This window comes from Ochotona princeps, chromosome 20 (assembly GCF_030435755.1).
Source record: "Ochotona princeps isolate mOchPri1 chromosome 20, mOchPri1.hap1, whole genome shotgun sequence".
NCBI lineage: Eukaryota > Metazoa > Chordata > Mammalia > Lagomorpha > Ochotonidae > Ochotona > Ochotona princeps.
The window spans coordinates 30,985,483-31,009,281 of NC_080851.1; the positions used below are offsets into that span (position 1 = coordinate 30,985,483).

At 44.5% G+C, this 23,799-nt stretch overlaps 1 protein-coding gene across 1 annotated transcript in view; it reads right to left on the minus strand.

Moving 5' to 3' along the window:
- Positions 1-23,799, minus strand: part of DNAH11 (dynein axonemal heavy chain 11) — a 268,709-nt gene that overhangs the window by 149,392 nt on the left and 95,518 nt on the right. Inside the window, exons 31-39 of the mRNA XM_058678278.1 lie at positions 14,036-14,167; positions 12,851-13,011; positions 9,391-9,547; positions 8,836-8,981; positions 7,649-7,765; positions 3,884-4,022; positions 3,071-3,163; positions 1,298-1,492; positions 87-164 (exon numbers count right to left, since the gene is read on the minus strand). Of these exons, the coding sequence (XP_058534261.1) occupies positions 87-164; positions 1,298-1,492; positions 3,071-3,163; positions 3,884-4,022; positions 7,649-7,765; positions 8,836-8,981; positions 9,391-9,547; positions 12,851-13,011; positions 14,036-14,167 (1,218 nt within the window). The remainder of the gene's footprint in view (positions 1-86; positions 165-1,297; positions 1,493-3,070; positions 3,164-3,883; positions 4,023-7,648; positions 7,766-8,835; positions 8,982-9,390; positions 9,548-12,850; positions 13,012-14,035; positions 14,168-23,799) is intronic.

Sequence of the window (23,799 nt, forward strand, 5' to 3'; positions counted from 1 at the left end):
CTTCAGCTGGCCCAGTCCCAGCTGTTGCGGACAAATGGGGAGTGAATTCTTTCTAGGCTTGAGCTCCGGGTGGCAGTTGGTCATACCTTGCTCTTCCCTGTGCCTGCGTTTCCAACCACAAAGACGGAGTGCCGCACGGTCAACAGTTCCTCAAGTTGGAGAACCTGTGCATCAAATACAGTCATTGTTCCCTTCAATGAGTTGATGACCAAAGAAGACAGCTCAGCCTTTTGGCACAATTCTCCTTTCCCAACAAGCCATGCCGTCTCACTCTGACAACTCAGTGCTCAACGAGAATTCAAACAGACCACAAGGGCAAAGCAAGAGAGCACTTCAGAAAGTTCTGGAAATGTGTGTTTCGCCTAACCTTGATAGGGATTTTTAACATTTTGTGTCCCAGAATCAACTTGTCTTTTCATTCCATTTTCCAAGGACTCTTTGAACTTCTCTTTAAGCTGTCTCTTGGACCTCCCACACAGAACAAAGGAATGAGAAAAAAATAAAACCACTACGTCATGTTCCACTGGTCTGCAAGCAGGTGCTGCCCACACAGCCAGTGGCTCTCCATCAAGTTTTGAGCAAGAATGCTACATGATGCTTATTAGCCACAATGACTTGCTTCCCAAGTGGATAAGAATGTCGTACTCCTACAATTTTAATGATGTGCGATTATTTTACTTACTAATTATGGGTGAAATGATCATGTTTTCCTTTGGTTACCATTGAGAGTCCTCATCTATATTCCCATCGAACTAGGGCCTTTTACTTGTGGAACACTTATTTAGTGAAACTTGAAGCCCTTGGCTGTAATTTAACTAAGAATATGTTGTCACAAAATAAAGGGAGGAAAGAAGATGGGAGAGCAAGAAGGAAAAGAGGGAGGAAGGGAGGGAGGGGGAAGGTGAGGGGGGAGGAGGGAGTGGGGAGGAGGGAGTGGGGAGAGAGGGAGGGAGGGAGGGAGGGAGGGAGGGAAGAGTGGACTATCACTGCAGTCTTTAATTGTATCTATGAAAAATCTAAATAAAACAGACATTACACTTCTATTACAATGCCTGTACATTCATCAAACCCAAACTGGGCATGTATGTGCTCAAGCCTTTAAGAAATCAGATGATCTAAATTATTCTCATCTATCTTGTCTCTCTTCCCATCCAAAGTAGGCACTAATGCTTTTACTTGCACTTTTCTCTAAAATGGAAGGAAAGGAGAACAAAGCAGACTTGAGTGCCTGTCTCTAAGGAGTGTTCCCCAGGGGACCCAGGCGCCAGTGACCATGAAAAGTCATGGCTGTTTGTACTTTGAGGATGAAGCTCTCCTCGGGCTGCAGGCGGAGCTCCAGGGTAGCCTGCCTGACCCTCTGTTCCAGGTGCGGTTTTCTCCTCCTGGGAACATCAAGGGCTGGAAACAGGTCACTGACCAGGCCCAGGAACACTGGGATGTCATCTGTCACTATCTTAGGCATGTTGAAGTCCCTTAATGCTCGCATGAGTACCTAGGAAGGGAAACAAAATACTTGGTCACATAGTCTGACCTCCACATACCTCAAGATGGTGATATCTGCTACTTGTATTTAAAGCATGAAATACAACTTCTCCAGAACAACGGCATCACAAGCTAGAGGGAGGTTAGATCTTCCACATTAACACGTCAGGAGATGGGAAAGTGCAAATTATGCAAGGGGCCAGGCTCAGAACCAGTCAGACATGGAGTCGGTTCCTTTCCAACCAGGATCTTACATGATTCCCCGGAAGGATCTGAAGCGCTTCTCTCCTTAATCCTTAGGGCAAGGACATGAATGAACCTCATCCAGCAGATCATTCTGTTCAAAGTACATGGAGACTCTCACAATGCCAGCCTTACACATCTCTACTGAGGGTCTTGCCCTGCAGAGACTGGAAACCAGAGAGGATTTTGGCTTTTTGAAAAAAACCACCTAGGCTTGGGCACTTGATGGTTAGCACGGTACTTGGAATGCCTGCATTCTATAACAGAGTGGCTGAGTTTGAGCACCAGTTCAGCTTCCAGCTTCCTGCCAATGTGTGCCCTGGTAGGGGGCAGGAGAAGGCTCGTGTAGCTGGGATCTTGCCACCAAGAGGGAGACCCAGACTGAGCACTGAGCTGGTGACCTCGTAGGCATTTGGGAAAGGGGTATTGCACCAACTGATAAACATCTTTGTCTCTCCATTGGATCAGTATAATCCAGTTTTTACAAACTATGAGCAGTAACTCAAATATCAAGCCAACTTATTTGGGAAAAAAAGCTAAGCTTTCCAACAATAGGACCAAATAGTAGAATGAATGAATGAATGAATGAAAATTTCTTATGGGTTGCGACTGAGACAGAGGAATGTTGGAGAAGCAAAACAAAAGCAAAGCTACAGGACATAATAAACATCCCTTAACATAAAAAGAAACTTGCAAAATTGATGTGGTTTTGACCTGTTCTTTTTCTACTTCTCAAAACAACTTTTCATTGTACCCAAAGTGACGCACAAGGATGTTTCCAAAAGTTCCTGAGAATGGAAAGAAAAGATGTGAATCCCACGAGCCTTGGAAGGCATCCTTGTCTATCAACTGCACTTATTACTCATTCACAAGGAAAACCTAGGGCAGTCAGAGAAACACATTCCCTTGAAACTCTAAGGAACTGCCCACACATCTCCCTGGTGTCAGGCCACCATCCTGTCTCACGCCGCACACCCATCTGGCATCCTATGAAGCAGACTTTCTCTCATCAAGTAATGTCCTTGCCAGCTTTTCATATATCAACTCAATTAAACAGATTTCCCAAATACTCCCACGAGGAAATTAGACAGTGATTGTGAAATTAGTAGATTAGAGCTGTCAAAATACTCTCGGGGGCTGAGATTTCAAAAACTCTTGGAAAATCTCAAAGTCCTTTGTACTCAAGGATACTCATGGTCTCTTAGAAGCAATCCTGGCCCTTGAACCACCCAGCACTGAAACAGAGGTATGCCACGCAGATCCCCTCCTCCAGGTGAATACATCCATTCGCCTGAGCAGTTGAGCTCTTTGTGAAACACAATCGCACCAGCACCGCTGACAGTACCTGATCCTCAGGCCTGTTTTGATCCTCGCGTTTCAGAGAGCCGGCGACTACCAAGACAGACTTAATAGCACGAAGGCCCCAGTCATAATGGTCCTGAAATCCAAGCACAGGGACAGCTTCTGAAGATGTTTATGAGGAAATAATGTGTATGCGTGTCCATCTGTGTATGCGTGTGTACTGAGTCTCAAAGACTGCAGAGTTTTACTGGGGATCATGAGGAAGATCCTTTGAGAGTCACTCATGCGAGTGTAAATAGAGTTTGAGGAGGGAAGATGAGAGAAAGAGCCAGTGTGGAAGACAGGGAGTCTGGGGAGGAGGCCAATTCTGCAGTAACCACATCTCAAGCAGGATGCAGGAGAAGTTTTAGACCCAGATCTCAGAGAACCTGATGACATTTCTAAACACCTAAACCTTGCCAGGAACCAAAGTCCTCTTTGTACTTCCTTTGGTCAACAATGTCCATCAAGCCTTCTCTCAACTCCATCCTTACAGCTCAGAGAGGTGAGAGCGAGCTGCTGCTGGCCAGCCGCATTCCTCCTTGCCGGTGGCAGTCACAACGTTTCTCTGAGTTACAGAATTTCTTCCTTTTTTGCTCTACTTACAGTCTCAACGCTGTCCTCTTGTACTTAAGTACCTCAAGTTTAATTTCAGACAAAGAACTGTAACAATCTAGATTTTCAACATGTGATAGAGAATAAAGAGGATTCCTAAAGTTTGTATGTCATTTGAATGACAACTGACAGAGCCCATGTATTTCAAAAGCTGTTTTAGCATAATGGAAAAAAAAATCAAGAAGTAACAAAACTCTTTCACCTGCTGGGAGAGGAGCTCCTTGCAGAGTGTGTACAATGCTATGAACTTTCGGGCTAATGAGCGTGCCTCCACGAATCCTTCAGCAAGTAGCATGATTTCACAGATTAGCTCAATGTCAGGGGCCACCATAGCACAGGGTCTGAAACATAAATATGTGAAATGTAGTTGTAAACCGTGATAAGGTAATGAGCAGCAATTGCTGAAACCAAGCAATTAATTTGTCCCAACACTCTAACCATTCCTAAGCAGGTCACAATTAGCTTTGTCAATCACCACTAACAAGACCCTTCACTTCAACTGTAACAACAACAAAAAAAAGTCCACTAGTTATTGGACACATGGAAAATAGGGAAAGTCAGAAGCGGCAGAAGTGGGGGTGCAGGAGTGTAACAGGAATCTGGGGTGTACTGTGTCGTCATCTAGTGTTTCAGTTAACTCCAAGGAAAATGGAGAAGCTCCGTGCTGGACACCAGCCTTGGCCAGCAGGTACTGGTCAGTGCTTAACATCCAAGTGTTCAGAAAACAGTGTTGACGGATTCCACTGGAACAAAAATCTCCACGAAGGCTGGTTTCAAGAGCACAACTCAACAGTGGGGAGAGGTGTGCGCCATCCACACAGACAATGGCCAGAAATGACCATCCTTTGTCAGGGCTCCACACCGAGGTCCTCAGAAGTTCAAGCGCAGGTTCCAGGCCACAGGGCTGGGGAGGGTCAATCAGCAACTCCTGAGGCCCGAGCACACCTGACTTTCACTCCTGGGAATGTGCTCCTCAGCCAAACTTTCCTTCCCACATGGCTGACACTGCATAATCCCCCAACACAAAGGACGCTGCTAGTTATCACATTTATAAAAAGCTCATGAAACCCTTCAGATTTGAAGACCCCAATTTTTAATGGTGTTTGAAATACACTGGGTCATGATTACAAAAATGCTAAAGGGTGTAGGATTTACTGAGCAGTTTTCAAACTTTTTTTTTAATGGGAGAGGGGAGAGAGAGACCCCTCTATCCATGCTTCACTCTCCAAATGCCCACGTTGGTTGAGATGCAGCCAAATCAAGCAGCCGGCCTTTGGACTTTCCCTACTGCTTCCCAAGGTCTGTGTTACGAGGAGGTTGGAACCCCAAGCCAGAGTTAGGGTTCGAAGTCAGGTACTCCAATGTGGCATGTGGGCTTCCAACTGGAATCTTACCGGGAGGCCAAGTGCCTGTCCCTAGGAGTACGTATTTTTTAAACAAAACTCTCCTGAATAAATTGTATTTACTTCTTGGCTAGTTGGTTCCTAGAAATATTTTTTTCACCAATATCAGACATTATAAAATTGCTATGCCAGAGAAAGCTGTTATTATAAAAAAACAGAAAGCATTCAATATGGAACGTTGGGATAACTGATTAATTGCCAGAAAAAGACTGACTTAAATGTTCATTTCATCTTATCTTCCAAAATAAATTCTCATTAGATGTATTACCTTAAAAAAAGCAGCTCCATAAGATTAGGAGGAAACATAAATGCAATGTAGTTGCTTATCTGGGCCGATGGACAAGCCACTGTTAAGCTGAATACAGTAGAAAGAAATCATGCTACAAAGTAGATTCTTCCATTATATGTAAAGTGGCAGATTATTACTTTGAAGGCACATGGAAAAACTAATTCGTGGGAGCCCTGAAAACCCCTTAAAAGTGAAAGCTACAAGCCCTCCCTGCCACAATTACCTCTAGTAGGCATGGGATTTAGGGTATCACTACAGACAATAAAAACACTCTCAGCAATGGTGTCAGTGAATTTAATAGTCCAAATAACTTGGATAAACTCCTTAAAGCATAAATTACCAAAAATGAATTTTAAAAAGTCTAGAAACTATCCTTACATCCATCTGTGCTAAAGACAATGAATTCAGGAACAGCCACTTGGCATGGCAGCTAAGACATCACTCGAGGCACCTGCGGCCCACAGAGTGCTGGCGTGTAAGTCCTCACTCTGACTGCAGACTCCTGCTAACACTTATCCGTGTAGGGAGCAGGGGTGGCTCAAGTACTGGGATCCCTCCCAGCCATCTAAGAGATTCAGATTGAATGCCAGTCCTCCGGCTTTAGCCTGGCCCGACACCAGCTGCTGAAGTCCATCTGGGGAATGAAGCAGCTGACAATCTTTGTGTCTCACTCTGTTTCAAAGTAAATAAACAGCTTAAACTGAATTCACTTTTAAAAAGAATCTCACAAAGAAACACTGAAGCCTAGATGGTCCCAGTGATTAGCTCTAACAAAAGTTGAGGAGTGGGGCCAGCACGATGGCTCAAATGGCTAATCCTCGCCTTACAAGCACTGGTATCCCAAATGGGTGCTGGTTCTAGTCCTGGATACTCCACTTCCCATCCAGCTCCCTGTTTGAGGCCTGGAAAAGCAATCAGGGATGGCCCAAAGCTTTGGGACCCTGCATCCATGCAGGAGATCCAGAAGAAGCTCCTGGCTCCTGGCTTCAGATTAGCTCAGCTCCAGCCATTGTAGCCATTTGGGGAGTGAGCCAGCAGATAGAAGATCTCTCTCTTCTCTCAGTTAATCTGCCTCTCAAATAAATAAATTGTAAGGAAAAAAAAAGTTAAGGAGCAGCAGCAATTCTATTTGACCTTTTAAAAAATAGAGACAGGGACCTGGCGTGGCAGCCTAGCAGCTAAAGTCCTCGCCTTGAATGCACCAGGATCCCATATGGGCACCGGTTCATATCCTGGCAGCCCCACCTCCCATCCAGCTTTCTTTCTGCTTGTGGCCTGGGAAAGCAGTCGAGGACAGCTCAAAGCCTCGGAACCCTCATCTGTGTGGGAGACCTGGAAGAGGCTCCGGGCTCCGGGCTTTGGATAGGCTCAGCTCCAGCTGTTACAGTCGCTTGGGGAGTAAGTCCTTGGATAGAAAATCGCCCTTTCTGTCTCTCCTCCTTTATATATATATATATCTGACTTTCCAATAAAAATAAATAAATCTTAAAAAAATACAGACAGCAGCATTTGTCAATTCATTTTATGATGTCAGCCTAACTCTGACACCAAGCCACAGACATTAGTAGACACAACAGTGCTGATCAATACAGGCAAGACAGAACACTATAAATCAATCTTCTTCACGGCGCAGAGTACGCATATGCTATAATTTTCAGAACAATCATAAATATATACTTATTTATAGTATATCAAATCCAACAACACTTTATATAAGCAATATTTAAATTCATATTAACAAAAACAATGAAATTACTGATAGTACAAAGATAATAGAAATTACTGATAAACTGTGATCAAGACTATTTTAGAATACCAAAAAGCGAGATTTCCAGAGAATTTTTCCTACAGTGATACAATGTTTTTCAAAATATGAAATAAGAACTAAATAAAAATAATGTCTACAATATTAATTTTGTAAAATACACATTTAAAAATAGACTAGAGGAAAATATGGTGACATTCTAAGGTTATGCCTTTTTCTCTTCTATATTTTCCTAATATTTCATAATTTGTAACAGCAATGCTTACAATATGAAGGTCATCACAAAAGAGCTAATATTAAGCATTCAAATGTAACTTTTAGATACTGAGTCTGTGTTCATAATTAAAAAGGGCTCGTTTAGCACAGTAAAACTCTATTAAGGGACACCAAACAAACAGTAAGGGTTTGCCAGCGGAATGCTTGAGTAAAAACTGAATCACTTACCAGTGCCAACCAACGTTAGGTGGCATGAGTGAGCCAGCTGCTAACCCACTAAGCATTAACACTTGCCTGAAAAGAGCTTTGAGATTTTCTGGTAACTCAGTTCGACCAGCATATCCTGGGTTCATAGTAATAAATATTCCAACGGATGGCTTCAGTGTGATCGCTTCCCCAAGAAACACAAATCTACCATAAAAAAGAACGTGGATGAGATGAAATGTGTTGATTGAATCTGAATGCACGCTGACAAACACAAACCACAGCCAGGGGCAAACGACTGTTAGAGGGCTGTCAAGTCTCTGAAATTTCCTTTAAAATTCATAAGCAGACCTTTCTGAGTATGTTCTGTAGCAACTTTATTAAAAATGCCCTTTCTCTCCCTTGAGGAGTTACAGGTGTAAGAAGGGCTCTTCTTTTTCATTTTAGCATAGTCCTAGTCTGAAAGTGGAAACTTGTGCAAGGAAGGGTGATATGGGGACTGCAATTCCTTGACTGGAATATGGAGTGGCTACCATTCCCACCAAGAGAAGAAATCTCGGCGAAGTGTTCATCCTTCTTTCATTCCTTCCCTCTTTCTCACTTGTCCAACAAACACCCCTGTAGTAGTACCAAGAGGAAGATGGGCCTGGGTGTGGTGGAAGACAGCTCTGAGGCAGATTATCAGTGCTCAGAATTCGGGCAGTCACTCAGCTGTCACTCTCTGATTCCCTCTTTCTGATAAAAAAGGTTGGGCTGGGGGAGATGATCACTAACTTTCCTGAATGACATGAAGATGTAAAAGTGTTTCAGAATAAAAACGAGCTAGAGTTCAGTGCTCGGAACACGGTAGAGGGCTCAGCAGGTGTTACCAACGACCATGGCTGCCTTGATCGCTTGAAGGTGTCTGAGAAGGGGCTGAAGATTTTGGGGGAAAGTTTGCAACTCTAACGTGATGAAAACGGAGGGTGACAGCGGAGTTCCCGATGTCTCTCAAGAGGGAGTGATGCTGCCAGAAGGCCAAGAGAGATGAGGGCTGGGAACTGACCCCTGATTCACCACCAGTGAATTCATTTGCTTTTAAGTGACTAAAGTAATAGACCTGTACTATGCTCAACACTTGAAAGCCACCCATAAAACATGGGGAAAAATCCTCAGCACAATTTCTGCCAAGTGATCCAGATTCTAACCCACTTTATGGGATGGGGAGGGAGTGATAGACTGTAAAGATGCCTGCACAATGTTTTTGTAGCAAGAGAAAAAAGCCGTGCACCACTCACCTCTCCTTCCTGTGTCTAATGGCATCCTGAATCATTTTCACCTGCACGGCCACCACGGACAGAACTTCCACAGCGATGCGATTGAACTCATCAAAACAGCCCCAGGCTCCCGTCTGCACCAGGCCCTTATAGATATTCCCTATGGACTGGAAGAGAGCGCAAGATGGTTAAAATTAAATAACAGAAGGGTTTAGTTGTTGTTATTTTTATTTATGTTCACCCTCTGGTTTACTTCCCAAACACCTGCAACAGCCAAGGCTGCGCCAGACCAAAGCCAGAAACTGGGAGCTCCATCTGAGACTCCCACGTGGGTGACAGGGACCCAAGGAACTGAAGCGACACTGCTGCTTGCTGCCTCCCTGGTGTGTGTTAGCAGGAAGCTGGAACTGGGAGTCGATCTGGGATTCAAACTCAGGCGCTCTGATAAGAAAGAAACGCAGGCATGCCGAGAGCAACTTAACCACGGTATCAGAGTTTAGAAATTTGGGGCAACTGCTTGGATTCATCTCCAATAAGAAAGATTTCATTACAATGGATCCCTTTACACTAACTTACCTTGTAGTCCATTTGCTCTGAGCAGTTGAACACATACACCATCATGCCTAGGGCACGGCCAAGATCTTTGGTGGTTTCTGTTTTTCCGGTGCCAGCTGGCCCAGCAGGAGCTCCGCTCATGCTTAGATGAAGCGACTGAGTTAAAGTGATGTAACACCTCGAAGCAGCAGAAAGCATAACTGTTAGAACAAGCTAACATGAGATTCCTACGGGACAGTTAGGGCAATTTTCTAAAATGTATTTTAGAAAACCCACGACTAGAAGTGGCAATGGACAAAACATAGGTGTGTACTGGTATGATCACGGCTGTGAGTCAGAACACTTTCTATCAAATTTCTTTTTAGGCTGGAATTCAGAATGCTACCGAAGAGTGTATTGTTTTTGCTAGCCTCATTGTTGAGCAGCTGTGTATTTGAATACAAATAACACTTGAACTGCAGTGCTATTGAATTTCTGGTATTTCAGGTAAAGATACGATAAATGTGGTAATGTCTCCAAGTGATTGTCTATAAAAAATAGAAAATAGCTGATCGATGGACAAATTGTTAACTGAACTAAATGCTAATGGCATTAAAATGCTCTTTAAAGAATAAACAGATGCTGGGCCTGGCGCATTAGTGTAGTATTAAAGTCCTTGCCTTGAACACGCCGGGATCCCATATGGGCACTGGTGCGTATCCTGGCAGCCCTGCTTCCCATCCAGCTCCCTTTCTGTGGCCTGGGAAAACAGTTGAGGACGGCCCAAAGCCTTGGGATCCTGCACCCGTGTGGGAGACCTGGAAGAAGCTCCAGGCTCCTGGCTCTGGATTGGCTCAGCTCCAGCCTTTGTGGCCGCTTGGGGAGTGAACCATCGGACGGAAGATCTTCCTCTCTGTTTCTCCTGCTCTCTCTATATCTGGCTTTCCAATAAAGATAAATAAGTCTTTTAAAAAATTATGAACAGATGGAAGGTATAAATTATAAAAACAGAGTGTTTATATATTGTTTAATATGTATGCATTTCAATGCTTAAGGCAAATATACAAAGACAATTTACTGCATTAAAATTTTAGTAATTTATCTTAAATGTGTAGCTATGGATTTGATTACTGTAATGCTTATTTCTTTTGCAGAATGTCTCAAAGGTTCGTAGATTGAGGAAAATCATGGACAGTTTGTTAACACTTGTAACAGAAGGAAAGACCAACCCGTGCCAAAGGTTTGAAATAGAGTCCTTCGGAGTTTCTCTGTTGTATAAATTGTTTTCACCTTATTATAAAGAGCAGGTCAAGTGGAGACACACACAGAGGTTAGGAGCCCAGGGACTAACCCCTACTTTGCTGATACCAGATATGAATTTTAAATAAGGCATTTATTAGGTAAGAAATTTGAGAAAGAGAGGGAGAGCGAGAACAAGGGTGTGCACTTCCTCTCATGGCCCACACCCCGAGCCCGCAGCAAGTGGTGCCGATTCTGACCAAAGCCAGGGGCTGGAAACTCCATCTGGGCTTTTCACACGGGTGGCAGGAACTTGAGCCATCCCCTAGGCCTCATGGGGTCCATACTAGCTCGAGCCAGGAATGGAGCTGAGCACTGAACCCAAGCACCCAATACACCATGGAGGGGCGGGGTGTAACTGCTAAGCTAAATGGCCTCTCCTTAAACAAGCCCTTTGAAGTCAACACACGTCAGCTTTCTCCTCCAGCACAGGAGATCCTCGTCTTCCGGGGCTGCCTGCAGGAAGCCAAAGGGCCTTGCCGTGGAGAGTTCAGGGATGACGCACCCGGAAGCACTGTTGATGAGGATGGGCGAGGCTGTGCTTTCACACCCATCCTCTGCCCCAGCACATCTGGCAAGGAGATGACTCCGGAGCACGTTCTGAGCAAGCGACTCCTGTCATCTCTTCCGATGGCTCTGAAGCTGACTGTCCTTGTGGCTCCTTACGTCCACAGAGGGGACAGTGCCAGTTCAGAGTGGCCAAGTGACCAGGCTCCAACCACCGTGAAGGGCACAGAAAGGACAGTGTGACTCTTTAGGATCTTCCTGTGGGATGTTTGGACTGGACTCCCTCTCTGCTTTCCTTCAGGCAGTGACCAATGGAAGCTCCATGAAGCACCCAGCACGTGCCAGCCTGCACTGCCAGGCCACTTGCCTCTGGGCTATTACAATGAAAAGTCAGCTTCTGGTTTAGGCAAGGCATCCTGTAACAGCTGCTTAGCCTGCCTTCCCAACCTTACACCTGCGTGCCAGCACAGGTCTATGTGGCTCCCCCAGTTCTCAGAACCTGCTCCAAGAAGCATGAAGAAGACACAACTACCCCACCTGACTTGTTACAAAGAGATGCTGGGTGTTCAGTGAGCACACATTTGAAAGGAATCCGGATGATAACGGAAACAACTGGTAATTACTCCTAAGAATGAAATGGAAATTGAATGCACACAACATAAACAATTCATTCAACACCACTCACACCATCAAAATGATCTTTCATCCTCCTTTTAACTTCTGAACAAAGCAAAGTACCTTTTCCAAAAAAAAAAAAATCTTTGAAAGTCAGGGTTACATAGAAACAGGTGGAGTCAGAGAGAGACATCTTTCATCCTCTGGTTCACTCCCCAAATGACTGCAAAGGCTGATGCTATGGCAGGCCAAAGCCAGAAGCCCAGGGTTTCTTCCAGGTCCCCTACAGGGTACAGAGGCCCAAGCATTTATGCAATCTTCTGCTGCTTTCCCAGGCCATCAGCAGAGAGCTGGGTGAGAAATGGAGCAGCCGGGCCTGGTGTGGTAGCCTAGCAGCTAAAGTCCTTGCCTTACAAGTGCTGGGATTCCATATGGGTGCTGGTTCTAATTCTGGTACCCTGCTTCCCATCCAGCCCCCTGCTTGTGCCTGGGAAAGCAGTAGCGGACAGCCCAAAGCCTTGGGACCCTGTACTTGCATGGAAGACCTGGAAGAGGCTCTGGGCTCCTGGTTTCAGATTGGCGCCACTTTGTTCATTGCGGCTTCTTGGGGAGTGAATCAGTGGACAGATGATCTTTCTTTTTGCCTCTCCTCTTCTCTGTATATATGACTTCCCAATAAAATTAAAATAAATCTTTAAAAACAAGCAAACAAACAAAAGAAGTGGAGCAACCAAGACATGAACTGCTGCTCATACAGGATGCTGGCTTGCTTCTATATCACAATAATGCCCATCAAAAGCATCTCTTAATTTAAAAATGAATCATTTATCAGTCCTAACATACACTTTTTAAAAAAAGGTGCAGTGACAAAGAAAGGAGAGAAATAAATGTGTGTGTGTGTGTGTGTGTGTGTATACACATGCATAGAGAGGAAGAAAGTTACATATATATATTCATGTGTGTGTATACACAGAGAGCAAGAGAGAGTGTGTATCTGTACTTGGTACACAGTACTTTGTAAGCACTGTTTTCATCCACACGCCTCTTGACCATGTGAGCGGAGTTCCTGGCCACCTGTTACCTGTCCGTCAGAGGAGTGACCACCAGCCGAGGACTGTTCCCCAGGTATTCATAGAAGTACTGGAACTGGGCGTCGCAGATATTCACAAAGCAGTGTTTTTGGGTGTCGTCCCAACGATGACGGAGTTGAGAGAGCCACAGGAAAGCTTGGGGGCTGACCACCTAGTAGCAGGGCAGGGCCACAATGCAGAGGATGCCAAACATTTCAGGTCACAGACGCAACTTGTCTAGCCCAGCTCATCAACTTGCCTGCCTTCTATGTTAGCTTTAACATTCCTACAAACAGGAAATCCTTTGCGTGCCACTGTAAAGGTAACAATACTCCAACCTGAGCACTCACTCCCCAGCAGGTGAGTAGCCAAAGCCCTCCTCTCCAACTGGCTCCTCAGTAAAACAATACCAACATGGCCGTCCAATGTATTTTTGCCTTTTATGAATCACTTCATGGATTTAGTTAATTTCCAAAGTTTTGTACTTAGTTCACTGAAATCCAAAAAATAATTACATTTTGTGTAGTAAGACAATGCTTAATTCATAATATGTGCATCAGAGATATAAAGAAATCACACCTTTCTAGAAAGATGTATTTGGAAGGCAGAGCCAGGGAGGGAAACCATGGCATGGAAGATCTTCCACCTGCTTGCTCACTCCCCAAGTGGTCGCAATGGCCAAGGAGGAGCCAGGAGCTCCAACCAGTCCTCCCAGCTGTAGGATGGAGACTGGCCTCTCGGGAATTAAAGAGATGCAGTATCTCTATTCCCGATCAGAAGGACTCACAGTGAAATTATTAAATACACAGCAGGATACTGTTGATGAAATATTGTATATTTAACATATTTAAAAATGACAGCGGGGTACTTGATTTTCTATCGCTGCCTGTACCTACAATGCCATGACAGACTTAAACCGAACGCGGGACTTTTGACTGTGGACACTATTCAAATAATATGGAGAAAAACAGTGTGTGGGCAAATGGGACAATGAGGCAGGAGGGAGGGAGGGAAGGAAGGTGAGGAGAGGGAAGGGAGGTGGAGGGAGGAGTCCCTATACTTACAAAACCGTATCATGGAAAACAACAGTAAGACAAAGCTTTTAGAAAGCAATGGCTCGCTTGGGTGTACTCCAACAAAAAGCATCACTCTCAGACAATAAAAGCCCACACAGGAAACGTCTTCCCATGCCTTGCCTTCTGAGAAACAAGCTTGGCCACCACGTCCCTGGCGTGCACGTCTATGGTGCAGATGGTCATGATCTTCTGTCTGTCTCCCGGCGCCAGTTCCCCCAGCAGGAGGGCAATCAGGGTATTCAACTGAGAAACCTAGGAGGCATTTGAGCAAAAAGAGGGTTGTGAACACAGACCTCACTAGGTTTTCCTTTGCAAAAGACTTTCAAATATACTTGGTCCTCCCATCCTCTCTCACAAAGATACTCGTTTTCTTTGTTAAACGTCCCTTCCACAAGTCACCACCTAGGATGCTGGCATCCCATTTGGACAGAGTCATGTTCCAACTGCGCCACTTCTGACCCAGCTCCCTGCTAATGGCCTGGGAAAATCACTGTAGGATGGCCCAAGTGCTTGGTTCCTTGCCACCCACGTGGAGGACCAGCTAAAGTTCCTGGGTCCTGGCTCTGGCTTGGTCTGGCCTGGCCCAGCCCTGTCTGTCTGCAGTTAGGGGCAATGAGGCTCTTAGCATATCTTGGCTGTGGTAAGTGCTGCTGCAATGAACATGGGATGCGACCTTTCGCAGCGACACTGACTGTATTTCCTTCGGATGAGCACCCAGATGTGAGGCAGCTGAATCACCTGATGATTTTTTTAAAATTAATGAATCCATTTGAAAGGCTGAGTTACAAAGAAGAGAGATACAGAGAGAGGCAGTTCTTCCAACCATTGTTTCATTACCCAAATGACCACAGTGGCTCGGACTGGACCAAGGGCATCAACCAGGGGCCAGGGGCTTCATTCAGGTCTCTCACTGAGTTCAAGGGGTTGGGAGCTTCATCTGTTCTCTGCCGCATTCCCAGTTGTAACAGTAGGGAGCTGGATCAGCAGCGGAGCAGCCAGGGCTCAAACCGGCACCCATATAGGAAGCCAGCTTCACAGGGGGTGTTTTAACGTGCTACACCACCACGCTGGGCCCTGTTTTAAGAACATTTTTTCTTTAGAAACTTTCATACTGCTTCTCACACGCTATACTAATTTACACTCCCAAAAGCAATCAAGAAGGTGAATGATCTACACACTGAAATCTATAAGCCACTGATGAAATAAATCAAACTTGTAAAGGACTGTAAAAATGCTTAGTGTCAGGACTTCCTGACTACCCAAAGTCACTTTTAGGTTCAATGCAACTTGTATCAACATTCTGAGTATTTTTCACAGATATTTAAAAAAAAATCTTTCCTTAAAACTTGTAGAAGCCTTGTAGAAAACTCCCAATAGCTAAAGCAATCTTGAGCAAGACCAAAGCTGGGCATATGACATCCTTCAAATTACCTTACAAAGCTATGACAATGAAAATAATCTGAAATGAAAAGCAGTCATATAAACCTGCACAGCAGAATCTAGAAATAAAATTTTCAAACTAATTTTCAATAGGTGATAAAATAGACAATAGAGAAATTACAGTGTCTTCAGTAAGTGATACTGGGAAAACTGGATATGTATATGCAAAAAAATTATATTTGACACTTAATCATATACAAAAACCACCTCAAAATGAATGGAAGTCTTGAAACTACACAACTCCTAGGAAAAAGCATATGAATAACTCCTTAATATTGACCTAGATAATGATTTTTTAAAAAAATTTGACACTGAGAGCACAGGCATCCAGGCCAAAAATACAGAGTTAGGACCAAAACCCAACTGTAAAGGTAGCTATTACAAAAGGGAAAAAGAGGGTCTGGGGCAATGCTTTAACAGGCTTCACCTCCAAGAGATGGTATCCCATAAGGGCACTGGTTCATGTCCTAGTTCCTCCATTTACCATCCAGCTCCCTGCCGTGGCCTGAGAAAGCAGCAGAGGATGACCCCAAACCCTGGAACCCTGCACCCATGTCGGGGACCCAGAAGAAGCTCCTGGCTCTTGGTTTCAGATCGGCTCAGCTCTGGCTGCTGTGACCATTTGGGGAGTAAACCAACAAAGGGAAGGTCTTTGTCTCTCCTCTCTGTGTAAATCTGCCTTCCAATAAAAATGAATAAATCTTTGGGGGGAAAAAGTTAAAAATAAAGGAAACCATCAACAGAAAAGGAGCCTGCATATATCTACAAATTATGCAAAATTATAGTCAAAAAGTATGAGGAAGCCATATAACTCGACAATAAATCCCAACTTGCTTTGACAAACGGGCAAAGTCCTCGGGTGGGTGTTAAGGCACAGCAGTACTTCTAATGCAGCTCCCTGCCATGGGCCTGGAAAAGGCAGGCGTTCAAGCACCTGGCTCCTGGCTGTAGCCTGGCCGAGCTCTGCCACTGTGGCCATTTTGGAAGCAAACCAGTGAATTGAAGACCTCTCTCCCTCTCTCCAATTCTTTCAAATAAATAACCCTGTTTTATAAATGGACAAAAGCCTGTTTTTCCAAAGAAGATACACAAATGGCCAACTTGCATATGAAAGCACATTCAGCACCACTAACTAGGAAAACGCAACAAAAGCACAAAGATACGGCCCACTTGAGACCAGCCAAAGGTGAAAGGGCAGGTACCGGCATGTACATGCATTAATCTGCTTTTCCAGGCCATAAACAGGGAGCTGGATAGGAAGCGGAGCACCTGGAGTAGGACTGGTGCCCACAGGGGATGCTGGTGCAGCAAGGCAGGGGATTAGCCTGTGAGCCACTGCACTGCCCTGCTCTCCTCTCACATCTTCATGCCCCATGATGACATGAGGCAGGGTGAACAGTGCAGGCATTCGTAATGCAACATTAGGCTGTGAGAAGGTATCAGGAGTGGGAACTTTTGTTCTTCCAAGGGCAATTTGGATATCTAGAGTGTCATTCTTGGGACAAGTCCAACTACCAATTTTTAAATATGCCCACTGTAGACTTAAGCAATTGCCTTTGGCACGGTCAGAGGCAATCATTTTTTTTAAAAAAAATTTTTATTGGAAAGTTAGATATACAGAGAGGAGGATAAGACAGAGAGGAAGATTCTCCATCCACTGATTCACTCCCCAAGCAGCCACAACAGCTGGAGCTGAGCCTATCTGAAGCCAGGAGCCCGCAGCCTCTTCTGGGTCTACCATGTGGATGCAGGGTCCCAAGGCTTTGGGCTGTCCTCAACTGCTTTCCCAGGCTACAACAGGGAGCTGGGTGGGAAGCAGGGCTATTGGGACATGAACCAAAACCCATATGGGATCCCAGTGTGTGCAAGGCGAGGACTTAAGCCACTAGGCTACTGCACCAGGCCCCTAATCATTTGGGGAGGGGGCTTTATACAGTAAGCTGGGCATTCCACATCCCTGGGTGCTTCAACACAAACTTGAAATGTGCTAATAGTCAGTCTAACAGTCACCTAGTGACTGTTGGGCAGGTAGGATATCTAGCCTGGACACACTGGACAAAGGGTGGACTCATGTCCCAGGACAGGATGGTGCACGATTTCACCACGTTGTTCAAAATGCCACGCAACTTAATTTTGATCAATTCTTTTTCTTCTAGAACTTTCAAGAATTTCAGAACCCAGCAGACTGATGAGTGGGTAATTAAAACTGGAAACCACAGAGAAGAGGGTCTACTAAAGTTAGACTTTAGCAAAAGCCAGTGTGACCATTGTTTCCCAAGGAAGGTGTTCTAGTGGATTCTTGTCTAGATTTTAAGTTCCATGAAGGCAAGGCCAGTGTCTGCCTTGTTTTCAGGAAGCAGACAGTCAAAGAGTGCTTCTCAAATGTATGAAGAATACACAGTCATAGCCCCCACACAGGGAACTTCTAAACAAATTTCATATACATGCTGACAATTTTCTCATCTGGGTCAAGATCTGCCATCTTGGGGCTGCCCCACTTCTGATCCAGCTTCCTGCTAATATACCCGGGAAAGCAGCAGAGGCTGGCCCAAGTGCTCGGGCCCCTGCACTCATGTGGGAGACCCAAAAGAGGTTCCCAGCTCCTGGCTTCAGATCAGCTCAGCCCCAGTTATCGTGGCCACTAGAAGAGTAAACCAGTGGATTAAAGTTATCTATCTCTCCCTCTCTCACAGTAACTATGCCTTTCAAATATTACTAGATATAATATATACTTTATATTTATATATAATATATAAATTTACATAACCTGTATAGAATATATATAGAAAGATATAGTCTCCAATTTTATGGCATCGCCATTATTAGGTTTAAAAAGAATGCATTGTCAGAATTCTAATACCATGTCAAGCCTTGTAAGAACATTTGTAATTGCAATTGCTTATACATGCATTGTCTCGCCTCCCCACAACCTGTGATTTCTACATTATTGATTCATTTTGCACAGAAGTTCAGTCCGATGAATGATGATTAAAGCAGAGCTTGTCAGCATTATCTGCAGAGCATCAAACGTTTAGGATCTTGTGCTGTCTCTCCAGATTAAACCTTCCCTGATGATGCTCTGGTAGAGTAAAATCTGTTCCCATAAAAATACACAGTTATCAACTGTCCATTATTCGGACAATGACATCCATTAGCTATTGCTGTATGGTCAATGGTCTGCGACACATAGAACATTCTTGGCAGCACTGTGAGACCAAGCCTGTCATGGCACCACTGATTATTCTTGCTATTGTTCCACAGCACTGTTGCCTGATTTCTTGCTGAATCCAGCACGCTCGCCCCAACTTGGCAACCCTCTGGCACACCCTGGCTTTACCTGGAACAATTTCCCAGCATACATCTTGAGCTAGAAAAAAGATTAACAAGCCGAATGTTTGTCTATGGAGCCTAAAGTCTTCACAGTCTCCTGGTGTTCTCTGTCTAGCTCACCTCTGTCTGGCCATATGAGCTGCCCCCATGTATTAGAAGCCTGGTCCCCACTGTCGCACTACTCTCAGGAAGCAAGACCTTTAAGAGGAGGAGCCTGGTGGGATGAAGGTCATTCTCATGGGACACGGTTCTTTCTCATCAGAGTGTTACACACAAGGTGTAGGTGTTTTGCCTCAACATTAAGACACCCATTTAGAATGCTGGAGTATGGGGGCCAGTGTTGTGGTATAGCAAAATAAGCCTTCACCTATGGTGTCTGTATCTTGTACGGATGCCAGTTCATGTCCTAGCTGCTTCACTTCACATCCAGCTCCCTGTTTATGGTCTGGGAAGGCAACAGAGGACAGCCCAAAGCCTTGGGGCCCTGCACCCATGGGGAAGACCTGGACAACACTCCTGGCTTCAGATCGGCTGAGCTCCAGCTGTTGAGGCCACTCGGGGAATGAACCAGCAGATGGAAGATCTCTATCTCTCCATCTTTCTGTGTAACTCTGCTTTTCTAATCAAAAGAAATAAATCTTCTAAAGCCAGAATACTTGAGTGTGATTCTTGACTCCAGATTCCTGCCAATGCAGAACCTGGGAGACCAAGTTAACGACTCAAGTAATGGGGCTCCTGTTACCACGTGAGAGATCTAGATTATGTTCCAGCTTCTTCAAACTCCACCCAGTCCCAGGCATGTTGGTATCTGGTGGGTTAACTGCCTCTTCAGTAATAAATATTTAAAAGTAGCATGGTTGACCCCTTGTCTTAGGCTTCTTGTCCCATTCTGTGATCTCCATCTTTTTCTCTCTTTTCTCTCTCTCCTTTTCCCTCTCTCTTCCCTATTCCTCTCTCTGTCCTCTCTTTCTCTCGCCCAGCCCTTACCCAGCTGCCTCATGATACCATTCATAATGTAACGGAGTATCTGGGAGTCTCCGGAGCTGAGCAGACACCACCGCCATGTTCTCAGTCCTGGAGATCAATGGGAAAATCAAGCCCTTTTTGTTTCAAAAGTACCCAGCCTCAGCTGTGAATAGCATTAGAAATATGATCATCCAATGTTTCTTTGAGTTCTTATTCTGTTCTTTTTGCTGACCCGAGTTTACTGTAGTTGTCAGCTCCGTGTTAGTGACATGCTCCAAAGAAGCAAAGCCATCACTGCGTTATTCTGCAGTCTGTTTGCTTGGCAGTATGGCCAGTACAAAGCGTGTGTTCAGTAAAAGAACCCAGCGTATGAAGGAAGACATGAACAAAGAAACCACAGCAACACCACACAGAATACTGTGCTCATTCACTTACTCATGTAAGAGCACAAACGTGCTATTTCCAGAGCTTACAGACAAGAGAGGAATGCAGGTAAATAATTGTAACCATTTCGCTAGGGCAATTCAAAAACACTGAAACAGTACTCTGACACAGAAGTAAGGTCTTGCCCCATCTAGGGCTTGCACGGGCATTGTGGAGGAACGAGCATTCATACTAAGAGCTAAGGAACGAATGGGATTAAAGCAGGGGTGGAAAATTTAGGGGCTGGCCACACAGGCAGGGAGAGTTGAAGCCACAGGAAGCAGCCTACGTAAAAGATCAGAAGGGAGAAGGCGGTCCTAAAGGGAACTGAACGAGACGAAGGATAGCAAGTGGATGAAGAAGTAGAACAGGTGCGTAAGGATGCTGGAGAGGTAAGTGCACAGAGCATGGTTGGCTCATTCAAACGATGAGAGGTCACTGGAGGCTTCTAGAAGGTGGAGCAATCCTTAGGGGTGTGTTTGCCAAAGATTTCTCCTGTGACAGAATATGTCCCTGCAAATACCCAGGACACCAAACTGAACAGGATTGCATTGTTCAGCAGGTGAATGGATAGAAGTGATTGTGATATGGTCACACACTGCGATATTACTCATCCATCACAGGATGTTGTAGATGAATCTTAACTGTGCTGAAAGAAGCAAGGTGCATTCAAAAAATATTCCTTGCATCTACAACCATAGAAAGTATAATCTGCAGTAAGAACAGATTAATAATCAGGGATAGCGATGGTGGGTAGGAAAGAGCAACTGTTATTGTGGAAGTTATTTTCCTGGGTAAACTCATATATCAAAGAAATAAAATCTTACCCTAAAGTACCCATAGTATATGTAAATTACACACATAAAATCTTAAAAAAAAATCTTAATGGGTGGGATGCAAGCCAGATAGGAGGAAGAGGATCCTAGAGAAGAGGATCACAGTCATCCAGTAAGAGGAGAGCAGCTAGAACTGGGATGTTAGCTGAGCACTTACTATCTGATAGGTGTTGCGTGTATACATGTGTAACACACATATTCAGAAGTAACTGGCACAGCAATCCTGTGAGTACCAGCTTGCTTGTGGGGCATGACAGCATGCTCACCATGAAGGGGCCCCAGGAGAGAGATGGAGTCAGGGTCAAAAAGAAGCAGAATCTCCTGAACTGTGATGGTGTTGAGCCTCCACAGTATTCCTGACCCAGCTCCCATGGCAAGGACCATGTACATGAACTGAAGCAACCATGGCCTCAACACTGCAGGCTTACATGAGCCCAGCAGGGAACATTTCCCTTGCAGTGCGAGCAGCATAACCTGTGGCAGTAAAGTAGCCAGAAGAGCCAGATCCTGGAACACCTTTCAGACCTAGCACTTGAGGCGCTCAGCTAAGCACGGCCAAGTGAACTCTACCACAGAATGGCAGCCCCCCATTTGGGGATCAGCCTCCAGTTCCCCCAACCCCTTCCCAGCAACACAGAACATGGAAGGTCTTTCTCCCTAACAGGAGCAGCAGGATGTCCTACCATACAGCTTCAGAGACAAAGGCTCCTGGTTTCCCCAAGCAGGCAGAGTGAAAGGCTCCCTCAGGCCAGGTCCCACATTCTGAAATGACCGGGGCGTGTGCCGTGGAACCCCAACTTGGCATCTTTTTTGCCAGAGTTCACTTTCTGCCTCTGCTTCAACTGCACTGCTAAAACCCACAGGCAGAGGACAGAGCCTGGAACATTATGGAACATGAGTGCCATGACCCTCTTCTAGATGCTAATGGAAAGTATTCTGATGCTTCCCATTCATTCTGACTTTGTTCTGCAGGTCATTACTAGATATTATTCATCAAGCTAAAGGTACTTTCCAATGCTTACATTTAAAAAAGCCTGTGAACTCAGTTATCTAAGCCCCTAGCCTACACACCCTGAAAAAGGGGAACATATTAACTTCAAACGAAATAGAAGAAAGGACATGAACAAAGAATACAAATTGGTGAGATTTAAAACAAGAGAGAAAACCAGTGGAGTTACAGGTTAGCTCTTTGAACACAGAAATAAGATCCATAAACACTCAAGAACAAAACACAAATCACCAACAACAGAAATGAAAGTGGGACATGAGGCCCGATCTTCTACGGACAATATTGGAAGAGTACAACCCAATGACATGAATAAACCGGAAGAATAAGATCAAAGTCAGGCAAATGTTCTCTGTAAAAGTCCAGATAGTCTAGGAAAGGAATCAGGCTGAACAGACCGTGATGTGGGCCACTGCATGGACTCCTGTCACAGCTCCTTCAAAGACAACACCAAGGACTCCATCTGCCTAGCAAGCTGCCATTTCCAACAACCCAGGCTTAGAGAACCTGGACAAATACTTTGAAAAATTCTGTTTCCAAAACTGACAACAGAAGAGCAGCCTGTGAAGCTAAAAAAACACTGTGTATTTATAGAAGAAAGCAGTTCATCATTAGAAAATCAGAAAAGATCCTGAAGGCAAATGTGAAGTCCAAGTACAATTTAGTGACATCTATGCTAAAGTCCTTTGCCATCCAGACAACAGTGAAATGCCTGTTGAGGAGGACAGTGTGGTCCTGAAGTCTGGCAAATAAAATCAAGGAAAATGATTATCAAAAAATTAGTCTGGATAAACACAAGTACAGATTCTCTTACAGAAAACTGCTGCATATTGACCTGTGCAAACAGACATGTATTCATACAGAGAGCACAATGATTCTATCCAGGCGGAGCTTAGTTTTCAGGAATGCAAAGTTGGCTTAACCCTTAGAAATTCATCTCAGTAATGGAATCAGAGAATACATCACACTGTCATCACTGCAGATGTGAAACGACCCATCGCTGCTGCATGTCTCAAATGCAAAGGATTCTCATCTGCTCAAGTATTTCTCCAAAAACATACAATGAATATCATATTAATGACAAGTAATTAACCTTCCCTAAGACAATAAGGTAAGGATACCTTACTGCTGGTCAAAACTGAACTGGAGTTCTAGCCAAATGAATAATAACCAAAAGGAAATTAAGGGGGGAAACTGATGAAAGAGTTAAAAGTATAATGGAATACTACTCAGCTATTAAAAAAAACAAAATGCAGTTCTTTGTGGCCAAATGGGTCAAACTGGAAACCATAATGCTAAGGGAAATGAGCCAATCACAAAAGGTTAAATAGCACATGTTTGCCTTAATTTAAGATGATATGATGTTATGTATAACATGTTATGTTTTGAATGTTAAAAAAAAAAGTATAATTATTTACAGATGACGTATTTATATAGATCGAGTCCTATGGAATCTAGGACAAAAAATAAAAACTGACAATAGCAACACAAAGACAGCTACTAAAGGTTGTAAGTAAGTTTAGCAAAGTACAAAGTACATTTAAAAATGCATATTTATTTCCATGTACTTGAAAGGCAAAGGAACAGAAAGAAATGGGGATGAGGATCTTCTATCTGCTGTTTCACTCCCCAAATGCCCACAATAACTTGGGCAGTGCCAGACCAAAGTCAGGAGCCCAAAATTCCATCCAGGTCTCCTACAAGGCGGGCAGAGGCTCATGCCCATACGCTATCATCTGCTGCCTTCCAGGATGTATTAGCAGGAAGCTGAATGAGAAACAGAGTAGCCAGGACCTAAACTGGCATTCGAGTATGGGATGCGGGTGTCCCAGTGCAATGGAAGTTAAGTGGCAGCTTAACCTACAGTGCCACAATACCTGCCC